At 31.1% G+C, this 21,204-nt stretch overlaps 1 protein-coding gene across 4 annotated transcripts; it reads right to left on the bottom strand.

Moving 5' to 3' along the window:
* Nucleotides 1–5,108: 5,108 nt before the first annotated feature.
* On the bottom strand, nucleotides 5,109–17,495 carry LOC129899163 (protein NPGR2-like). 4 transcript variants are annotated; one of them, XM_055974004.1, is made up of 7 exons: nucleotides 17,201–17,495; nucleotides 16,395–16,660; nucleotides 14,920–15,172; nucleotides 14,366–14,671; nucleotides 13,455–14,230; nucleotides 13,107–13,260; nucleotides 5,109–5,882 (listed from the first exon to the last, which is right to left on the bottom strand). In XM_055974004.1, the coding sequence occupies exons 2-7, from the start codon at nucleotides 16,644–16,646 to the stop codon at nucleotides 5,566–5,568; spliced, it is 2,058 nt and encodes a 685-aa protein (XP_055829979.1). In that variant the 5' UTR covers nucleotides 16,647–16,660; nucleotides 17,201–17,495; the 3' UTR covers nucleotides 5,109–5,565. The 4 variants fall into 4 exon arrangements, with proteins under 4 accessions (XP_055829979.1, XP_055829976.1, XP_055829978.1 ...); XM_055974001.1 differs by having other exon boundaries at nucleotides 13,455–14,671; XM_055974003.1 differs by lacking the exon at nucleotides 17,201–17,495 and adding an exon at nucleotides 17,018–17,147 and having other exon boundaries at nucleotides 13,455–14,671.
* Between the last annotated feature and the right edge of the window lie 3,709 nt (nucleotides 17,496–21,204).

A 21,204-nucleotide genomic window follows, 5' to 3' on the forward strand; every position in this document is an offset into this window, starting at 1 on the left:
ATATGAGCACAAATTTTATGTCAGGAAGAAAAATAGGCAGAAGGGCATCATGCTATATTATATCACTTGAAGTGGGATAATTTGTTTCTTATTTAATTTGAAATGATTGTAAATAATATTTTAATAGTTTCTCATAATCAACTACTTATTGGCTTGTCCCTTTGCCTCTTTTTAGGTTATTTGATTATTTTGTTGTTGAGGCTTCTTAATGTCTAATTTTATTTGTATTATTGTAGGTACCTAAAAAGTAATTATATAAGATCAAAACAAAATATTATCTTGGAAGCAAGAAAAAACCACACAAGATACATGACATAAAAATCCTTTTAAGTTACTTTTCTCCATGATGTATGGTTGAAAGATTAATAGGACGGCTCAACATAATTAGAGGTCTAAAGCGAAATTTCAATGATCGACGTAAAATATAAATAAATTTTATATGTATTTATTTAAATTTCAATTTTTAAAATGTTTAGATGCAAATTACTATTTAATATTTTTGTTATACATGACTTCTTTAAATACTTTTTTTAACTGAGGCACTCATTATATGAATTGTTGACATAATTCTAAAAGTAATAAGTCGACTAACTTTAAATAAAGATAAGAGTTAGAATCATAGAATCTGATTCAATAATTTGATAACTTGGTATACCCTACTTTAATATGTTTGTTGTAATGCTTGCTTGAAAATTAAAAAAAAAAATTAAAAAAAAAATACAATTCACTTTGTTCAAAACTTTTAGGCTATTGATTCATAGTTTTGACAGATTATTACTCTAACTTATCAAAACATTGAAGAAATATAGTGCAAAAAGGAGTTTAAAAAAGAAGAAGATAAATAATGTGAGTGTTAGCGAAGAAAATGTAAGAAGGCAAAACAACGTTTAATTTATTTATGTTATTTGAATGGGTTTAAAGAGAACAAAATAATATATATACTTTTTATCATAAATAAATTTTTCATAAAAAAAATACATATAATTTATTCTTGCTAAAAAATTGAAGCCCCCCAAGACATATGCTTTAATTTTTGAAGATAAAAGCCCGGCTAAAAGATATTATCCTTGGTTTGAGTTTTCCCTTTGATTTTTGTCAAATTTTGCTAAAGTAGTAAACATGAATTATGGTTAGTTAGCATTTGTGTATAGACTAAAGTTTTTATAAAAAAAATAGTTAAATGCATCAATCAAACCATAAATAACATTTATATTATTTTTTAATTATTTTTTTTTGGTGCGAGTTTGCATTACAAGAGAAAAAAAAAGTGTTAAAAATATGTCACTTGACAATTTTAAAATGTTGAGATGAAATAATTAATTTTCAATTTATTTTGAAAGAAAAAAATATTTAAATAAAGATAAAAAAATAATTAAGAAACTAATCTTACTCACACAACCTTAATCTCATCTACTGAAAAAAGGAGCCCCATTGATCACCTGAAGAGATTTTTAGGCAGAATTGGCATAGCTCACTCAATTCCTTTTTAAACTTTCGCAAAGCTCTCCTTTCCGCACAACCCAATTCCCTATTCTCCCACGATATACACGCACATATATCATCACATACACATTCAAGATGGAGGAGGGAGTTGTCAGAGGAAATTATGAAAGAAACAGAGAACTCATTTTATACAAAAATATCATGACACATCCATATTTCTACTTCGGCTAGAAAAATGATCATGAAGGGCCTCAACCTGTTTTAATCATTATATCATTTGAACTTTGAAGTTTTAAGGGATTACTTTGTTTCTGATTCAAATTGAAAAGGTGGTAAGTGGTATTTTAATTTTTCTCATATTCAACTACTTACTACATTATTTTTCCCCCCTCTTTTTTGATTGCTTATTTTTTGACTAAAATTATTGTTTTTTGGAATTAAAGGAAGAATTTATAATAATAAAATTAAGTAGCAGAGGATAAACACTAATATCTTATAAAATTATTGATCATTTTGTCATGGATGTAATGGAGAATTTTTGACTGGCTCACTAAAAATATTTTATTCCAATATTCATCAGAAGTTCATCTATGAGCCAGTCACACAATTTCAAATAACTTTAATTTGATAATAACTAAATATATCATTGAGATGTATTTGATTTTTCAGTTTTTGATAAATATCGGAATTGATTATTTAATCATTATGAAGCTAGACAATAAAAATAAATAAACTATTTTTGAGCAAAATAATTATAAATTTAACACAACTTTTAAAAAAATTAAATATCATATTTGTAATTTGGTGTTGAATTGGTTCAAATATTTGTGATGTGCAAATAGTTGTATTACTATGCTGATATTCATACCTCAAAAATTATTGATGAACTTCTATCATCAAATTTCATTAACTGAGTGCAATACTAAGATTTTAGCTATTCAAAACTTTTTAGAAAATAAATAAATTATTCTTACTTTAGTTTTGTTTTTTTTTAATAAAAAAATTATTTGATATTTATAGCTATATATATATATATATTAACTCAAATTCTAATCTACTGATTTCAAATAAGAGAATATTTTAAAGTAATATGAATATTAATTTAAGTTTAAGTGCTTCAGATAATTGTGCTAGAATTTAGCTATTAATAATTTTACTTAAATTAAAAACACACGTTCAGAAATGAGTTTCAAGACCTATTTTTGTGAAATTTAAAATACTTGTGCTTCAATACAAATTATTTAGAGAGACTATTTTTGTGAATCATATTTCCACAACATAGTCCTAAAAGATAATTGCACAAAGTTGATATCACATAACTAATATATTAAGTTTTATTTACAATGCTTAAAAGAAAAGAAAATATGTTTTCTTATAATTTAGGTTTTAATAAATAAGAAAGTGATTTATAAATATTTTTACTAACATATTAATTTGCTATATAGAGAGAGAGAAAGACAGAGAATTATGATAAGCACATTTTAAATTTTATAAAGAAAAACAAAAAGGAAAGGATAAAATAAAAAATAAAAAATAGGAGAAAAAGATTATATCTCAAATAATTCATTTCGTAATAGTAGGAATTTTCATGACAATTTTTTATTTGAAATTTTTCCACTTTATCAAAATTTTAGGAGTTTTTAAATTCAAAGATAAATTTCTAAGAAAGAGTTACTATTTTATCTAAACACCAAGATAAAAATTTAAAATTTGAATTTAATACTTACAGTTTATGGGACGGTTATAACTGCTTCACTTCATCTTAATTATATAAAATAATAATAAAATACCCCCAAAAAATTAACTAACCTAAATCAACTCTAAAACTTTCACCCACATATCCTTAACCTCCGGATTTCCCATTTTTCACATGCATTATTACACGCAATAAATACCACAAGAAATCATATTCAATATGTAGTTTCTTTTAACATGTGATGCATCATATTAAAAATATTTTTTCCATGCTTATTGCATATATTAAAATAATGATATTCATTAATAATAACAAACAACAAAATTTATAATAAAGTTAGTCAAGGACTTTTCTATTTAAATTTAGTTTTATTCAAAATTTATAACTTAAAATAAACTATGATATTATTAAAGAAAATAGTTAACTAAGATATCATAGAGAAATTGATCTATAAAAGAATTATAATGTCAGGTTATTCATTAAAATAATTTGACCACTAAGATAAAATAAATAAAGAATACATAAAAGAAATTAAATAATAGATAATGCAACAATGATATGCAAAGAATGGAAAGTGAAATAATATTGAAAATATTTGATACAAAATTTGAGAATGTATTGAAACAATTAAAAATAAAGTATAAATCTTATCTAAGACATGAAGCTAAAATTCAAAAGTTATGTTGTAAAAATAATTAATTAATAATTGCACTGCATATTTTTGTAACAACAACAGCAACAGAGTCATTGTTATTTAATAGGTAGGGTTTGAGGAAGTTAAAGATTTACTAAAATCGTACTTCGATTTTTATGAGATAGAAAGTTTGTTTGTGATAGACCTTTGAAATGATGAAAAAGTAAATTCTCACTTAAGATTTTTGTTTAGATAAAAATAAAAATTATATTTTTTTCTATCAAAAAAATATTGAAGAAATGAAAAGAATTAAAAGAACTTATTTTGAGAGATTGTCAAATATTCTCTAAATTATAGTGTTCTTATTTTTTAATCATTTTATACTTTTGAATTGTTTGTATTTAATTATGATATTTGGAGTATGTCGAAAAGTTATTTGATGACTTTATTTATAAATAAAATTTGTTCTCAATTATTATTAGGTATATTGTATTGCAAATAAGATAATAATTAGGTATTTTTTGATTTAATATGATCTAACATGTTCAAAACAATAAAATCATAATCATAAGTATATAACATCCGCGCATCGCACGGATACTATATTAATTACATAATATAACAAACATATGTTATGTATTAACTATACATGGTTATAATTTTAAAAACTTACATTTTATAACTATACTTCATTTCTTCTATCATCTCTTATCTCCTCCTCCTCCCTCTCTCTCTCTGTGTTTCCTCTCGTCCCTCCCACTCTCTGACTTTTTCTTACAAGGATAAAAGATAAAGGTGCTTGGATTAATATAATTGAAAAAGAAAATTACTAAAGAACTAAGCTTATCTTCTTATGATAATCCCTCTCATTCACCATGTGGAAACACTGAATACAACGAATACAATTGCTTGACACTTTAAAAATATTAAAATTCAATCATCCGCACAACTTGAAATATAAGGACTCCAGAAAATATTACTTGATTATTTCAAACTCAAAAAAAAAACATGAAATTTAAGTTCATTTATATAAGTTTGAACTACAAGATTTATACTAAGATCTATGACAAGATCGTGGAGTTTCATCAACTATATTACAAGGAATTCTTTCAAATGTGAGTTCTTCAATATCTCGGCTGTTCAAGAAGTTTGCTTGATATTCCAGGACAGTCTTGGGGTTTAAAAATGTAACATGGATGAAATAAACTTTTCACAATATTTTATTTATTTATTTCACTCATAATATCTGTTTTGAAGACTATATATTCTATTGTTAGTATCTTACTCTCTTGAGGTATGCATGGAAAAAAATAGTCCTTAAAACATCAAACCAAATAATGGATCACAACATTACTAATATCCTTATTCAGTACTAATCTTATACACTCTACCAAACGACCCAAAAGTTACAAAAAAAGGCTCTTTCTTTGTTCGAATGAGATAGAATGTTTTTTCATCACTGTTTTTGTTCCAGTGAAATTTACAGGGAAAATGACTTTTTAAAGAGAACTAGCTTTACATATTCCATGAATATTTCCAATAAGCTATTCACTTCACCAAATCAATTCCATAATTCATATTCTGTGTGATAGCAAAATCTCTATGAACATCACTAAAATTTATCCACCTTAAATACCAGTCCACAGAAACACAGCTCTTCCCTAAACTATTATTACAACATCAACACAACAATGCTAATATATTATTGTTTCCGATTCTCTCCCCTATTTGTATTATCGAGCTGCAGAATTTTACACGTGGAATGAATTCAGCTGTAGGTAAAACATTGGACTCATCTGAATGGTTCAACTGGTGCAGATTCTTGGAGAAGTTCAGCAGCCTCAAAACACTCCGCGGCTTCGAGTGCAGATGCACCATTTTCACTTTTGTAAACCAACCCAAGATTGTACCAGGCGGAAGGATTTGTTCTGTCAAGTCGTAAAGCATCGGTCAGAAAGCTTTTCATGACAGGCAAAGATTGGCCATCGAGGTGTCGAAGAACAATGGCAGTGGATACCAAACTCGGAACATGGTTGGGTTCTATGTCTAAAGACTTCTGAAAAGATTGTAGGGCTTCTTTGTAGAGTCCCCTAGCTTGATAGAGTAACCCTGCAAAATGACCACCATTAATTGTGCCTTTATCAAAGTTGGCTAAGAGAGCTCATGTAAAAGACAGTGAAATTGCAAGATAGAAAACATGAAACAAAATCATGTTCTTTACTTAACTTCTAAAGATTAATCGAGACTAGTCAGGGTGTCAATCAAAAACTTGAGTTATGGAGAAGCACTTTAAAGAGTAAAGGATTTAGGATGAGTAGGAGTAAGATAGAATACAGACACAATACACTGCAAGTTTAGCTAGAGAGGTAAGAGTGATGTTGAGGTGAGATTAAATGGAATTGAGGTATCTAAATGTCGACAATCTAGATTATGGAACTCAAATTTTCAGGAGAAATGTAATAATAGATGAAGAATTGCACATAGGATTAAATTGGGATGGTTGAAACGGAGGAGCACCACACACTACTAAAAAAAGACGGACAATGTCGCTCCTAAAAAGCAACGAAAAAAGTGATACTGTCCATCGTTTTTAAATTATTTTTTTTACAAAAAAGCGAGAGACGTGCCTCTATGTCCGGCATTTTTTTGGCGGATTTTTGCACCAAAAATATATGTAATTAATAATTTAATATACGGCGTCGCTTTCAATAAAAAATAATTATTTATAAAATAATTGTTTACGTCACCGTCCGTCGCTTTTAATTTACTATAATTTATAAAAAAAAATATAAAAAGCGATGGACGGCGTCGATTTGTCCGTTGCCTCTAGTCAAAAGAGTTGGTCAAATATTTTAAAATAGCAACGAATAGTGTCACTTAGTTTGTCGCTTTTTTGGTAAAAATATTGGTCAACCATTTTTAAAAAAGCGACGGACATAGCGACCTCGTTTTTTTAAAAATATCACAAAACCAGATCGGGATTTTCTCATTTCCCTCTCACTCGAATTTCTCTCTTCTCCTCTTCCTTCTCTCTAAACCCCCCACTCCCCACGTCCCAACGTCGCTGCCTTCCTCTCGCGCTGCCACCGCCCCCAGCAGTCCCGCGCCACCCAATCCTCGTGATTTTGTCTCTTGTTGTTAAGGTTAGGGTTATTAAAGTTTTTTAATTTTTTTCATATTCGAGTAATTTGTGGTTTGTTAGTTAGTTTATTGCATTTAGTTTGTTGAATCTATGTTATTAACATAGTTTGTTTGTATATTGGATCGTGAATTAGTGATGAAGTTATAATTTTGATTTTAGGGCTTAAGTTAGAATTGGGGTTTTTTGAATTAGATTGTAAATTGAGCATTTTTTAATTGGAATTGGAAGTGTTTTTTAAGTTGGAAGTTAGAATTAGTTGAAGTTAGAAATACTTGAATATAGGATGTTTGAAAGTTGAACTTAGAAAAATATTGGATTGTATGAGTTTTTTATTTTTAGAACTAATTAGAAATTAGATATTCAAAGTAAGACTTTTCCAAAAAGCCTTCGCCCGTCTATTCAATGGGGCTATGAGAAGCTGCTTCGTTCCTTGACTTTTTTCTCGGTCAAGCTTCCTTGTTCCTTAGTGTAGTCACGGTCCATAGTGGAAGACTCCGTTCCTTATAGCCTAGTCTATATCCCTGACGTGACTCCGAGGAGAGAGGGAAATGCGTCGAGCAAGACAACTACATTTTGGCTTTTCCCTCCATGAGATGAGCCCAGTGCATTGGGCCGATGGATAAGAGGTCATGAACTTGAAATTTAGGATTTTTGAAGTTGAACTTAGAAATTTTTTTGGTTTGTATAAATTTTGAACCTTAGACTTTAGAATTAATTAGAACTTAAATACTTGAATTTTAGGATACTTGAATTTTAGGATTTTAGAACTTTATAAATTATACTTTTGGAATTTTGTACTTCAACTTAAAAAAATTCAACTTGAATGTTATGAACTTAGAACTTAATTAGAACTTGAATTTAGAACTTGAACTTAGAACTTGAAATTTTGTTGACTTTAGAAATCTTGTCGAATTGTAGTCCTTATGAACTAATTAAGCTAATTAGAGTTTAAAAATATTGAATTGTAGTATTGTTTGAACGTATTAGAAGTTTTGAATTGTTCATGAATTTATGAACCTAGGTTTGAACTTTAGAAATCTTGATGAACTTTAGACTTTAAAACTAATTAGAATTTAGAAATTTTTTTGGTTTGTATAAATTTTGAACTTTAAACTTTAGAACTTAGAAAAATAGAACTTTAATGTCATGAACTTGAATTTTAGGATTTTTAAAGTTGAACTTAGAATATCTTTATAACTTAGAACTTGTAAGTTCAACTTCAAAAATCCTAATATGTTCTAAAATCTAAGTTCTAATTAGTTCTAAAGTCTAAAGTTCATCAAGATTTCTAAATTTCAAACCTAAGTTCAAAATTTCTAATACGTTCAAATAAATACTACAATTCAATATTTTTAAACTCTAATTATCTTAATTACTTCATAAGGACTACAATTCAACAAGATTTCAAGTTCAAGTTCTAATTAAGTCCTAAGTTCATGACACTCAAGTTGAATTTTTCTAAGTTAAAGTAAAAAATTCTAAAAGTATAATTTATAAAGTTCTAAAATCCCAAAATTCAAGTATCTAAAGTTCAAGTATCCTAAAATTCAAGTATCTAAGTTCTAATTAATTATAAAGTGTAAAGTTCAAAATTTATACTTCAAAAATCCTAAATTTCAAGTTCGTGACTTTGAATATCTAATTTCTAATTAGTTCTAAAAATCAAAAATCATACAATCCAATATTTTTCTAAGTTCAACTTTCAAACATCCTATATTCATGTTGATGTGTACCAACAATTTGAGAAAGAAATTAAGCTAAACCTAAAGAACAAGTTGGTTGAATTGTTCTTGAACAGTTGTGCCCTACAGAGAAACTGAGAAGGAGAAGAGACGAGTTTTATTGAATCCTTCTAATTCAATGCCTTTACAAAGGGAGTTAATCTCCTATTTATAGAACTGTAAAATAGAATCAGAATCACATAGTTAGTTATAACTAACTGGGCTACAGTGATATAACAACCTAACAAACTATCACGTACCACTCACCTACCAATTAACTAAACTAACTGTTATATTCCAACTGAATTTTGGAATTATTAATTGGCACATATCAATATTTCCCCCTTGAGACCATCCTCAAGGATGAAAAGAAGGAAATTGTTGAATCAATGGCTGGTAATCCTCCCATGTACTGTCTTCTTCAGCAGTGTTAAACCATTTGATCAACAATTGAGTGAGTGGTTTGCCATGTCGCTTGATTAATCGCCTGTCAAGAATAGCCTTTGGAGCCAGCAACACATGCCCATCATCTGAATGAACCAAGGGCAGAACAGCAGAAGCAATGTGGGATCCCAACTTTCTCTTGAGCTGAGAGATGTGGAAAGTAGGATGGATCTTAGCATCGGGAGGCAAGGCTAAGGTGTAAGCAACAGGGCCCCTTGCTATGACTTGAAAAGGTCCAAAGAACTTTGCTGCCAATTTTTGGAAGTTATAAGCCTTCAAGGACACTTGTCTATAGGGCTGCAACTTCACATACACCCAATCACCCACTGCATACTCCCTTTCAGTCCTTCTTTTATCAGCCTGTGTTTTCATCCTATTCTGAGCTCTTGCTAAGTGAGACTTGAGAGTCTTAGTGTAGCCCTGGCTTGCAGACTTCTATCTACTAAGTCCAGTTGAGAGTCAAATGCCATGTAAGGGAGAAGAGGGGGTGGTTTCTGTCCATACACTACTTCGTAGGGGGTTAGATTGATAGAGGTGTGGAAAGTGGTGTTGTACCACCATTCAGCCAGTGAAAGCCATTGTGGCCACTCCTTAGGTTTATCAAAAGTCGTACACCTCAAATAACCTTCCAAACACCTGTTGATTACCTCAGTTTGCCTATCAGTTTGTGGATGGTAAGCAGTTGAAGTTAGGAGAGACACCTTCTGCAACTTAAACAACTCCTTCCAAAATCTGCTAGTGAACACAGCATCTCTGTCAGACACAATTGTCTAGGGCATGCCATGGAGTTTGAACACTCCATCCATAAACAACTGAGCCACCTCCAAAGCTGTGTAGGGGTGCTTTAGATCCATGAAATGAGCAGCTTTACTTAGTCTATCTACCACCACAAAAATAGCTTACGTGCCAATTAATAATTCCAAAATTCAGTTGGAATATAGGAGTTAGTTAGCTTAGTTAATTGGTAGGTGAGTGGCACATGATAATTTGTTAGGTTGTTATATCACTGTAGCCCAGTTAGTTATAACTAACTATGGTATTCTGATTCTGTTTTACAGTTCTATAAATAGGAGATTAACTCCCTTTGTAAAGACATTGAATTAGAAGGAATCAATAAAGCTTCTCTCCTCTTTGTTAGTTTCTCTCTAAAGCACGACTGTTCAAGAATAATTCAGCTAACTTGTTCTTTAGGCTTAGTTCAATTTTTTCTCAAATTGCTAGTACACATTACTGGTATTAGAGCAAGAGGTTCTCTGATCTGAGGCAATGGGGGATCACAACACAAGAATGCAGGAGCTGAGTAAGGAGGTCAACAATCTCAAAAACTCCATGGAAGGAGTAACCACCTCAGTCGCTGAGATTCGACAGTCCGTGAATGCTAGTGTGGCTCAGGCCATGGAAGAATTTCGAAGGTTGTTATCAACGTTTATGAACACCAGAGACCAGTGCAAGTAGCTCCCTTTCATATACTGATGAGGCTTGGTTCTTTGCACACAGACCTTGGCTGGAAAAAGCAATTGGTCTATTGTCTTGAAGCAACAAAGCTCCAATCCCTCCTCCTGAGGCATCAGTTTCCACCACAAAGCTTTTGGATAAGTCTGGAAGGGCCAGCACAATATCTGTTATGGCAGGAGGTGCTGAATTCTTTTCATTGCTTTTGAACTTGCACACTCTTTTTAACATGACTCTTTTTTATTCATTTTCTTCTTTTGTTTTTCTTTTGCATAAAAAGCACTCTCAATAATTGTGTCTGATCTAAAAGCTCTTTGAAAGTGCTATAATCTAACAAACATTTGCACGGAGCGTTTGTAAGGTTAGTTCTTTCATTACAATATTTTTGATAAATCATACGTTTCAAATATGATTTCATTTTTCACTGATCAAATCTAGTTCTCACCAGTGAAAATTTGAGGGGCATTCAAAGAGATTGTTGCTAGCCATGTTTGAAAAATAGGTTGAAAATTGATATTGGTTAAAAATGGTTAGCAAATGATTCTTGAGAATAAACTCACAAATCCCGTAAGACTAGTAACTCTGATACCACTGTTGAGTTTTTAATAATGGTGGAGCAGCAAAAAGATTAAAAAGGTAAAAATTGTCTCTTAAATTTTATTAAGCATTAAGGGCTTTAAATAGAAAACTTAAAAAGAGAAAATCTGCATAATAGAATTCATAAACCTAAAATATTTCAACAAAACTTATCAAACTAAGAGCCTGTTTGGCATTGTTGTTGGAAGGCCAAAAACGCTTATTTTGAGACATAAGCACTTTTTTGGAAAAAAAAATTTGTTTGGCTAATCAATAAAACTGCTTTTAATTGGAAGCAGAAGTAGAAGCAGAAGCAAAAAATTATTTTTTTTCAAGGCCAAATTATCCTTGTCTTATATACATATTTACCAATATATCTCTCACATTTATTTATTACTATGGTGAATTTTCGTATGTGATGATTTAATTTGTGGAATAAATTTAAAATTTATTTTTCTTGATATTTTAATTATATTTAAAAATATTATGTTAATATTGTATCAATATTTAATTTATTTTTTTATTTATCTATGTATAATATTGATTGAAAATTTGAATATGAACATTTATATTTAATAAGAATAAAAAATTTAATTAAAATTTTTGTAATAGATGTTTAAATAATTTATTTTTATAAAATAACCTTAATATTTTTCGTAATTTGACTCTTAAAAGCACTTTTTATTAAAAAATTAGTCAAACACAATATGCTTATCAAAAGCACTTTTCAAATGAATTAGCCAAACACAAATTGTTTTTTTTTCAAAAGCACTTTTCTAAAAAGTCATTTTGAAAAGTACTAAAAATAAGCATTTTTTTAGCAGCAATGCCAAACTTGCTCTAAATTTAAACAAAGACTCCTACCACTAAACTACTTATTATTCTACTTATTAAGATGGATGTGCGTTCATACAAGATTAGACATGATCATAAATGATCACATCTGTTAGAAGGTGCAAGTAGTATATATAGAGGATAAAATGAGAGAATGTCGCTCAATATGGTTTAGCCACGTGTTACGAAGGCCTCCAAAAGCAAGGTTCTTTGATGTGATACATTATGATTGAAGGTCTTAAACGACAATAAGGTAGACAATAACTACATGGGAAGAAGTTATAGTAAAAGATATCTTAATAACCAGGCAGATCTATCAAAAGATAGAAGAAAATGGAAGTTGAAAATTTGTGTAGGTGATAGTATGATACCAACTAGAAGACTCTTAGTATATTAGATATACAACCACTAGCGTATATTAGAGATCCCCTAGTGTTGGATATCCATAATTACTAAGTTATTGAAATATTATGGACCCAAACAGAGCATTTATGAAATCAAGGCTTCATACCGTCAACCCCAACAAGCTTGGGATTTAGGCGCAATTGTTATTGTAGAGATTCTTTTCTTTTTTATAAAGATAACATCTTGTAGTCATATCAAATGCAGAACCTGGAGAGTGCTGAAGGGGTAACTACAAGCTCATAAAAAGAGCCATGGTGAAGCTGTCAAAAGCTAGTCAAAAACTAGTCGGCTGCATCATAGAAACTGCGGTTTTGAATAATGCTTGTTCCACTAAAATCACATACTAAAGAAGAAGTGGTATATTATTCTATTGGATCAATAGCCGATACATGCGGCAGTTAGGCAATCCAAGTGCAAGTCCATTTCAAAATCATAATCTTAAGACTTAAAAAACAGCAGTGATCAAACCCACTTTGTCCCTAAGAGATCACAATCTAAATCTTGGTATAAAATTTAATTGCAGAATATCAAATTTCTCTTCAATTGGTTCGACTTTGCAAAACTTCTCAGTTAACGCGTTGACTAGATAACCTCTATAACACAGTTTCTCATTATATCTGTTCGTTGGTATCGATAAATATCTCTTTGTGCAAAGAAAAAATAATTTGGTTTAACTTCAACCCTATATTTAGTACACTCCAAGATACATCTTACAAGAAAAGAACATAAGCCAAGATAAGTGAATTAAGTAAGTAATACCTGTGGAGTGGCACCTCGAAGCAGAATGAGGATTGATAGCCTCAGATTTGATGAGGCAAACCTCTGCATCACGCCACTGAGACAAGTTTGTGTATACATTTGCTAGATCATGCCATGTTTCCATTTCTAAACTTCTACTGTTGTTTCTCATGTTCTGTGGGTTCAAAGGGCATAATGAACAACTGATGAAAGATGGAAAACTAAAAGGATAAATTGAAGTAACAAAGTCAGGAATTTAAGGAATACTAGATTGAATATTCAACAATGTCATGCCTGAAGAAGCCAAATAGAATTGGAGAAGATAATCATGTTGTCCAAGTTAATATTTCATATCGCGAGGAACCATACCTTTAACAACTTTTTCTGAACTCCAAAACTTTTTCTCTGAACCTGGAGTACTGCAAGAAGATGAGTATATGTCTCCACGGCATCCCGCAGATGACCCTGGGCAATCTGTAGTTTAGCCTTAGTGCGGAGCAGTTCTCCTTGATTCCATTTTCCTGTTTCGTCTATTGCAGCATTAATTATGCTTTCCGCATCTATATACCTCTTTTGAGCAGATAGTATGCGAGCTAGAAGAAGCCATCCTTTGACAGTAGAACCCCCCTCCAACTTCAACAGCTGCTTTGCATAGTAGAGAGCAACGTCCAACTTTCTCTGCTCTGCATTCTCCAAACTAAGGTAGAAAAGAACATTAGGATTTCTTCCTCCGGTCATCTTATGTGCCGAGTCAAGTGATTCAAGAGCCTCACACAATCTTGACGTTCTCTCAGAATCAGACACAATGGCACGAGATCGACCTGAGAGCAGAAGACCAAGTAAGCATTTTGCAACACTAGCCATCTGGTTACATTTCCCTTCAATTTTTGGGAGCACTTTCCGGGCATACCCCATCCCTTCTTCCAATAAATTAGGATACTCTGCACAAATTTTTGCAGCAAGTACAAACTCAAATATGCCGTTCTTATTGTCCCTATTATTCATCAAGTTCCTTAACAGATTCAAAGTGGCCATGTCATCACCTTCTGCATAATAGCACAGGGCAAGGATAATGTACTTTTGTCTTCTAACCACAATTCCAGGGAGCAACTCTTCAACCTGACGGGCAAGTGCCCTAAACTCACCTGCAATGGATAATGCAAAACTGAGGTGATCCAAGATCGATGGATCCCATACAATTTTATTGAGGATGTATCTTCTTAGAATAACCAGAAGCAGCAAAATAGCTTCTTCTATATTGTTTCTAGGTATGAAGGAACCTTCTGCCTGTGCACGAAGATTTGGAGGAGCTGCATCAGTGCCGCTGTATAAGAGAAATACAGCATACTCCTTTTCTATTTTGCTTCTTGTTTCCACGTCAAGATTCCAACAATAAAGCAGGGCCCTTCTATACGACAAAATTGCTTCTTGAGGAGCACAAGCTAGCTTCCACAGCTCAGGAAGTAACTCCACCGCCTTGTTCAGCGTTTCCAACAATTTGCAATCAGTAGAAAAGTTTTCAGGTAAGCCATCTGGCAAAGCAGACTCCACTGTATCCAGTATCACTGTACATGACTGAGCAGCTTCTGCAAAAGTCAGAAAGGAAACGTTTAATGCTCAATAACAAATGATAATGCAGGAACAGCCTTAAAGAAGCACAAACATGCACAGATAGAGGTTTTGTGGCAGTAAAATTGAAAACACCCCAATGCAGGCATCTTCTTGACTCAATATTCCACAATAGAGTCGGTGGAATTACAGTTCCCAAGGAAGAAGATAATGCAATAGAATAAACACATATAATGAGCTTAGCTAATAAAATGTGAGGAAGCACCTGTGAACCTCCCAAGAGCCTGCAAGGATGTTGCTTTGAGTAAAATGGCCTCAAAGAGCAGACTTACTGCATGCATTGACATAGGTGGGACAGCATCACTAAGCGAATTCCGCCTAGGTAGCTCACCTCTTCTTGCGATGGAAAGTTTTAACTTGGGAACCACCGCAGCAATATCTATTCCCTCAAATACATGAAGAGCAGCCTCAATGTTACCTTTTTGATATTCAAGTCGACCTAATAATGCTCTTGCTTCCTAAAATAAAAGTGTCTCTTAGCCCACAAGTAGAAAATGAAGGGAAATAGAAGTTGAGAAGTCAAGAGCTTTTATTGGTGAGGAACCGAAGTTAGTTATGTCTTCCACCTTGGAAATGCAAGTTCACATGTTGAAACATTATTGTAATTCAATATACAGCGACACCGTGTTAATTTCCATTGATATGTTCGATATCTCCAGTTTTACAAAAGATATTAGTGATCCATTACAAATTAAAATATAAGCATTCCATGACAGAAGAGTGGAGAGTAAAAACAAGGGTTGTTCATGTAAATAAAGTGGCAAAAGCAATATGTACGACTTCGTGCTGAGATATAAGAAGATCACTGAAAGACCCATATATTAAAAAATCTGCATGTAAAGCAGCGTGTTTCCTCTTGAGAATTCAATTTTACTTTCACAGGCTACTGAGCCATCCCCTTAATTCTTTGAGCATGCAATCATGAACTCTATTTCAAAAATTTTAAATGTTAAAACTACTAAAGAAAAAGGGCAATCTGGTGCACTGAACTCCAGTTATGCACAGGGAAGAGCCGTACTACAAGGGTGCATTATACGCAACCTTACTTTACATTTTTGCAAGAGGCTGTTTCCTCAGCTCGAATCCGTGACCTCCAAGTCACATGGCACAACTTTACCAGTTACATCCAGGCTCCTTTCTAAATGTAAAAAATACAGTGTCTATCAAATCATAGGTCTGATTATGCATATTCTAGACCAAATACACGGTGGAAAACAAAAACACATGGCAGGTAACATGTGTCACACATATGCCCGGTAAAAAAGAGTTAGCAAGACTAACTCTATAACAGTGTCTTAATAACGAGTATAAAGCCCGCAAATTGCATTTCATTTGTTAAAGAAATCCTTAGAATTGCTACTTGAACAGAATGACACATGATAATGCATACAGAGCAGAGACTTCTCTTCCCTGTGCCTCAGTCAAAAAAAAAAAATCTCAGTTTGCCCATAACCAGTTTAGCCATGGGATTTATCTATAAGTAATAACAGAACAAGATTTGCAGTTATCAACAGAAAAATTCCCTAGTATCCAGCTTGTATAATATAACAGCTTCCTTACAGCATCAAATCAAATTGTGGGGCGAAAATTGTGATGATAACATCTGATCATGAAAAATATATTAATTATGGGATCGAAAGGGAAGCTAACTTCATCATAAGCAACTTCTGTGACACCAACCTCATAATTCAAAATGCCACTCTCACGAAGTGATGATTCTGCTTCTTCTATGTTACTGGTGTCTGCCTTGGCGTCATCACCGGCTCGCGAAGAATACCCACTAGCTGAATAGTCCCGAGTTGCAAGAGACTCGGATGATGGAATAATATCTTCAATCCTTAATTGTTCCCCTGAGCAAATGCACTTCATCATCTTCCGCAATCTAAGGCTTAAACTAATTTTCTGCTTGTAAACCCAATACTTAACACTCATCCTGTCTCATTACGCTGAAATGTTGAATCATAAAAGTTCACAAAATATATCAGAACCCAAAATGAAACATGAATCAGACTCAGTAAATGAAGATAAGATATTTTATCCTGTAAACAACAGTATAATAGAAAAAAGAAAGACTAGGCCAAATTCAATCTCTTTCTCCTGATGGAATTGTGTTGAATTCACATATACCCAACTAAACAAAAATTTATACAGTTGAAGAAATGCTGCACCTAAATTATGCGGATCCTAGACTTAAAAAGACCCTAAAACAAATAAAACAATATCTCCAAGATTTGTAAAGCCCTAACATAGTGAAAATTGAGCAAAAGTAAGCAAAATCCAGTTAAGGGAAGAACTAACATTACCGAAATAGAGCCTCAGTTGCAAAGAATATGTTGCATCATTTAGACAACTTTTTTAAAGCTAAAATATTCAAGAAAAAGAAAAGAACAACAACCCCATTTCATCAAATCACAGAAATGGGTGAAAGTAATCAATTTCAAACAGTGAAGTGAAAGATAGGGTTAAATCAGACCACCAAAAAGTACCTTTTGATTAGTAAAAAGCATTGACTGAGCTGAGCCCACAAGCCTCCACTACCCATTTCTTCCAATGATTAAAGCTTTTTGGCTTGATTTTCTTGGATGTAAAATCTTTAGAAAAATTACAAGTTTTCAACTTGTTCCTCTGTGGCGTTTAGCGGAAATGTAGAAGAGAAGATTCACAAGTCAGACACAAGTAGTGAATGCATTAAATAACACCCAACAAACCCTGAAATTTCTCTTCCTTGACAGAAAAGTTGGAATGCAACAATTCTTTTATTTTTTATTGTCCCAATTTATGTACACAATTTCAAAATTCAACCTTCTTATGCATATAATTTGAATTTTGTTTGAAATTTAAAATAAGTCATAAATATTTGTATGACTATAACAACAATAACAACAATGATTTAGTGAAATTTTACAACGTGGAGTTTGGAGAGGGTGGAGTGTACGCAGACCTGACTTCTACCAAAGTAGGACGCTTGTTTCCAAGAGACCCTCGGCTCAGTAAAAATATTTGTATGACTATAAATTATTTATTATAAATAAAATAAATATTAAAATTAAATTATTACTAAATATAAAAATATGTCCTTTTTTTTCAACTAACTAAAAAGAAAAATGATATAAATTGAAACAGAGGTAAAAACTTTAAGTCTTTTAAAATAAAATTTATATATTTAAAAAAATTAAAATAATTAACAATTCAAAATATTTAAATAACGTATAAAAATATTTCAATAAAAAAAAATATTTAACTCTCAAAATTTTAATTCTGTCATGTAAATTGTTAATTGTGACAGAGATTGTTCTTAATAATTCTTTACACTAAATAGGTAATGTCTTGACAGAGTCTTGAATTCCTTTACAGGTGCTAAACTGATTTAATTATTTTTAATTATGATGATGATTATTTTAATGGCTGCTTTAGGAAAAGGCTAAATAGAGTGGGGTCTCAATGTTGAATTTTGGGTTCGAAAGGCCTTCAATTCAAAATGTTTATGTCAGTTTGCCTAATGTGTTTCGAATATAAAAGTGATTTTTGATTTATTGTTTTGTTTTGTTTTTTCTTTATTTTAAGAATATTTATGAGTTGTTTTGCCCATTTGCACGTGCTTTATTTCATTTTTTCTATTCTAACGGAGTACTGCTTTAACTAAAATTGATAACCTAAAAGGGAAAAAAAATACATTGTTTCACATTGGAGGGGGAAATTATATGTCCCTAAAGTTGGGGAAATTTGATTTTAAATGTAAAGTTAGAAGAGAAAATAATTAAGAACTAAAAAGAAAGGTTTCATCTAAGTATCAAGTTTGGGAAATTTGATTTAAACCCCTTGTTTAGATGGTTGTTATCCGTTGTATTGTATTGTAAGTTGAAATACAATATTTATTTTAATTGTTACTTAAATTATATTGTATCGTATCATTTAAATTCATTGTAACGATAAAAAGACTCATTTTGTGTAACAATCGATTTGATGTGATCGCTCGTTATCTTAATATTTTCTTCTCATTTTGTCTTTACTTATTATTAAATAATTCTATTTTATCATTACGCTACCTTTTCATAGTAGCTCTACCCCATATCCTACAATTTATTGTAGGCTTATCATTCAAATTATGGATATGTGATATTATGTAACGATGGAGAACGATACAATATATCCAGACATTGTATTCATTAAAACAATACAGTACGATACAATACAACACAATACAATACGATACGATATATTATGAAACAATACATAACAAACATCCAAACAAAGTGTTTAAAATAAAGTTAGAGGAGAAAATAATTAAAAATTAAAAAGAAAGGTTTCATTTAAGTATCCGTTGAGGAAATTTTGATTTTAAAAGTAAAATTATAGGAGAAAATAATTAAGAATTAAAAAGAAAGGTTTCATCTAAGTTCCCCCGGTTGGTATGCAATGATACCAAAAATAGAATTGTTCAAAGTTGTACTCACTTGCTCTTTTATCAAATAAAATAGAAGAAAGTTCACAAATAGTTAAGAGTTGAAATATATTGAGCCTTCTAAATTATAATTTGTCTATTTACGTAGTGTAGTTATAGTTTTAGTAACTATGTGTTACTCTATTTGTATATCTCCCTGAAAATTTAATTTTTATATAAATTTGACTCTTTAACTTAATTAATGAGGCGGTAATTTAGATTATTAAAACGGAAAATAATCTCACAAATCATGATTATTATATCTGATTATCAAATATGACTTGTGCAAAATACAAAAAAGTTAAATTTAACTTTCTAAATAAATATGTCAAAAAATGACTTAATAAATATACAAACCAAATATACATGATATTACAAAGAGAACATCATTTTTGCTTACTCTATTTCCTTAGGGAATGGAACAAGCAACAGGACTGAAGCTGAGGCCATGCTTTTTGGACTCAAATATAATGGTGTATTAGAAATGGTTTTGACATGGCTATATATAGAAGAGATAGATAGAATCAATGCTTCTAGCAAAATGCATCAAAATAGAATGGAAAATAAACAGCCTTGCAACATTAAGTCACAGAATTGATGATGGAATTAGGACTTCAATATCTTTTCTGATCTTCCTAAACATATCAAGAGATTAGTAAATATGAACAAATGAAACTTGCCCTCATTTAACAACAAAAAATCTACTAAACCTCCCAATATTATATACAACTCTCCTTAAGCAGTAGTACCCAAAATAGAAGTGAAAAATTGTCCAAAGTTGAAATTGCATGCTCCTTTTATTAACTAGCTAGTACAGATGAATGAGACATAATGAGCCACATATAGAATAAATGAGTAGTACAAAGTTTGTTACATATTTTTACGGATAGATCAATAAGAGCTACACAAGATTATATTTCCTTTTTTAAAAAATTATTTTAGAATAGAATTTGTTAGAAGAATATAATAATAAAAACGAGAAAGAAAATTTCAAAGTGTGATAAAATTCACATGTCATTAAAGAAATATTGCATATATTGTATACTTTTGGGAATTATACACAAATGTTCTCAAAATTCTTCAAATTGAATTATCCACTTCATATATACAAGTACAAACTTCATATATTTGATATGAATTTCAAATATTTGAGCCTCAAGTTAAACTTAAGAGTCCTTAACTTTAAATTTTATATGTCTAAAGTTAACACTGCCTTAGAATAACTTCAGATCGAATTCACATCAAATTAGCCATATAGAGCGAAATTCAAACATCAATTGAGATAAGTGATGACGGAAAAAGAAATTCTCAAAATTTCTCCAATTTTCAAGATATATATTATGAATATTTTTTTACCAAGATATGGCAATTCTTGGAGAAGGTGTCTTCACTGGGACTACTTATTGAGAGATTTGGTGTGCATACCATTTTGGTTTATCAATTATGAGTGTGTAAATCTGTTAAATCGATAATCAAATCATTAAGATATATGATCGCTTAATTGGATAGGAGTTGTTAACGGTTCATTTACTATTTAATATATAGATATGGTCTGACAATCATTATTTTTCAAACATCATAAAGAACTGGAACCAAAAGAGATCCTTAACACTGCACTAGATATCTATGAGAAAGTGTACACGGGATCGTATGCAATATTATTTATCCAAAAATTATAATTCCACAAAAAAAAATATAAAGACAAAAGACGATTAAGCAAGTAAAAAATAATTATCATTTTCTATGTTAAACCAAACACTTGATAATATTTTGATTTTTGAGAAAATTATAACTAATGTAGAAATATTATCTAATCTAGAAAGCAAAGTAAAATAATCAATTGTCAAAAGCATGGATACAAGGAAAATCACTCTCAAGTAACGATCCAATGTATTTTACGATTTTACGAATAAGAGTGAATTTATGTCAATTAGCCTCAGATAACAATTCTTTATTATTTCCTTTCGGATACTACTAACAAGACTGTCTAACTGGTAATTTCTAATCCAATTAGGAGCATTAAGCACAACGGAGTGCCCGCGGCTACAA

Source organism: Solanum dulcamara, chromosome 8, assembly GCF_947179165.1.
Source record: "Solanum dulcamara chromosome 8, daSolDulc1.2, whole genome shotgun sequence".
NCBI lineage: Eukaryota > Viridiplantae > Streptophyta > Magnoliopsida > Solanales > Solanaceae > Solanum > Solanum dulcamara.

Excerpts from the sequence above, each read along its gene's own strand:
- LOC129899163 (XM_055974001.1), bottom strand. The coding sequence starts at position 16,646 with ATGAGTGTTAAGTATTGGGTTTACAAGCAGAAAATTAGTTTAAGCCTT. Across the intron at positions 15,173-16,394 it reads GTGGCATTTTGAATTATGAG|GAAGCAAGAGCATTATTAGG; the intron begins GTTGGTGTCACA and ends CTTTTATTTTAG. Across the intron at positions 13,261-13,454 it reads TTCAGAAAAAGTTGTTAAAG|AACATGAGAAACAACAGTAG; the intron begins GTATGGTTCCTC and ends TTGAACCCACAG.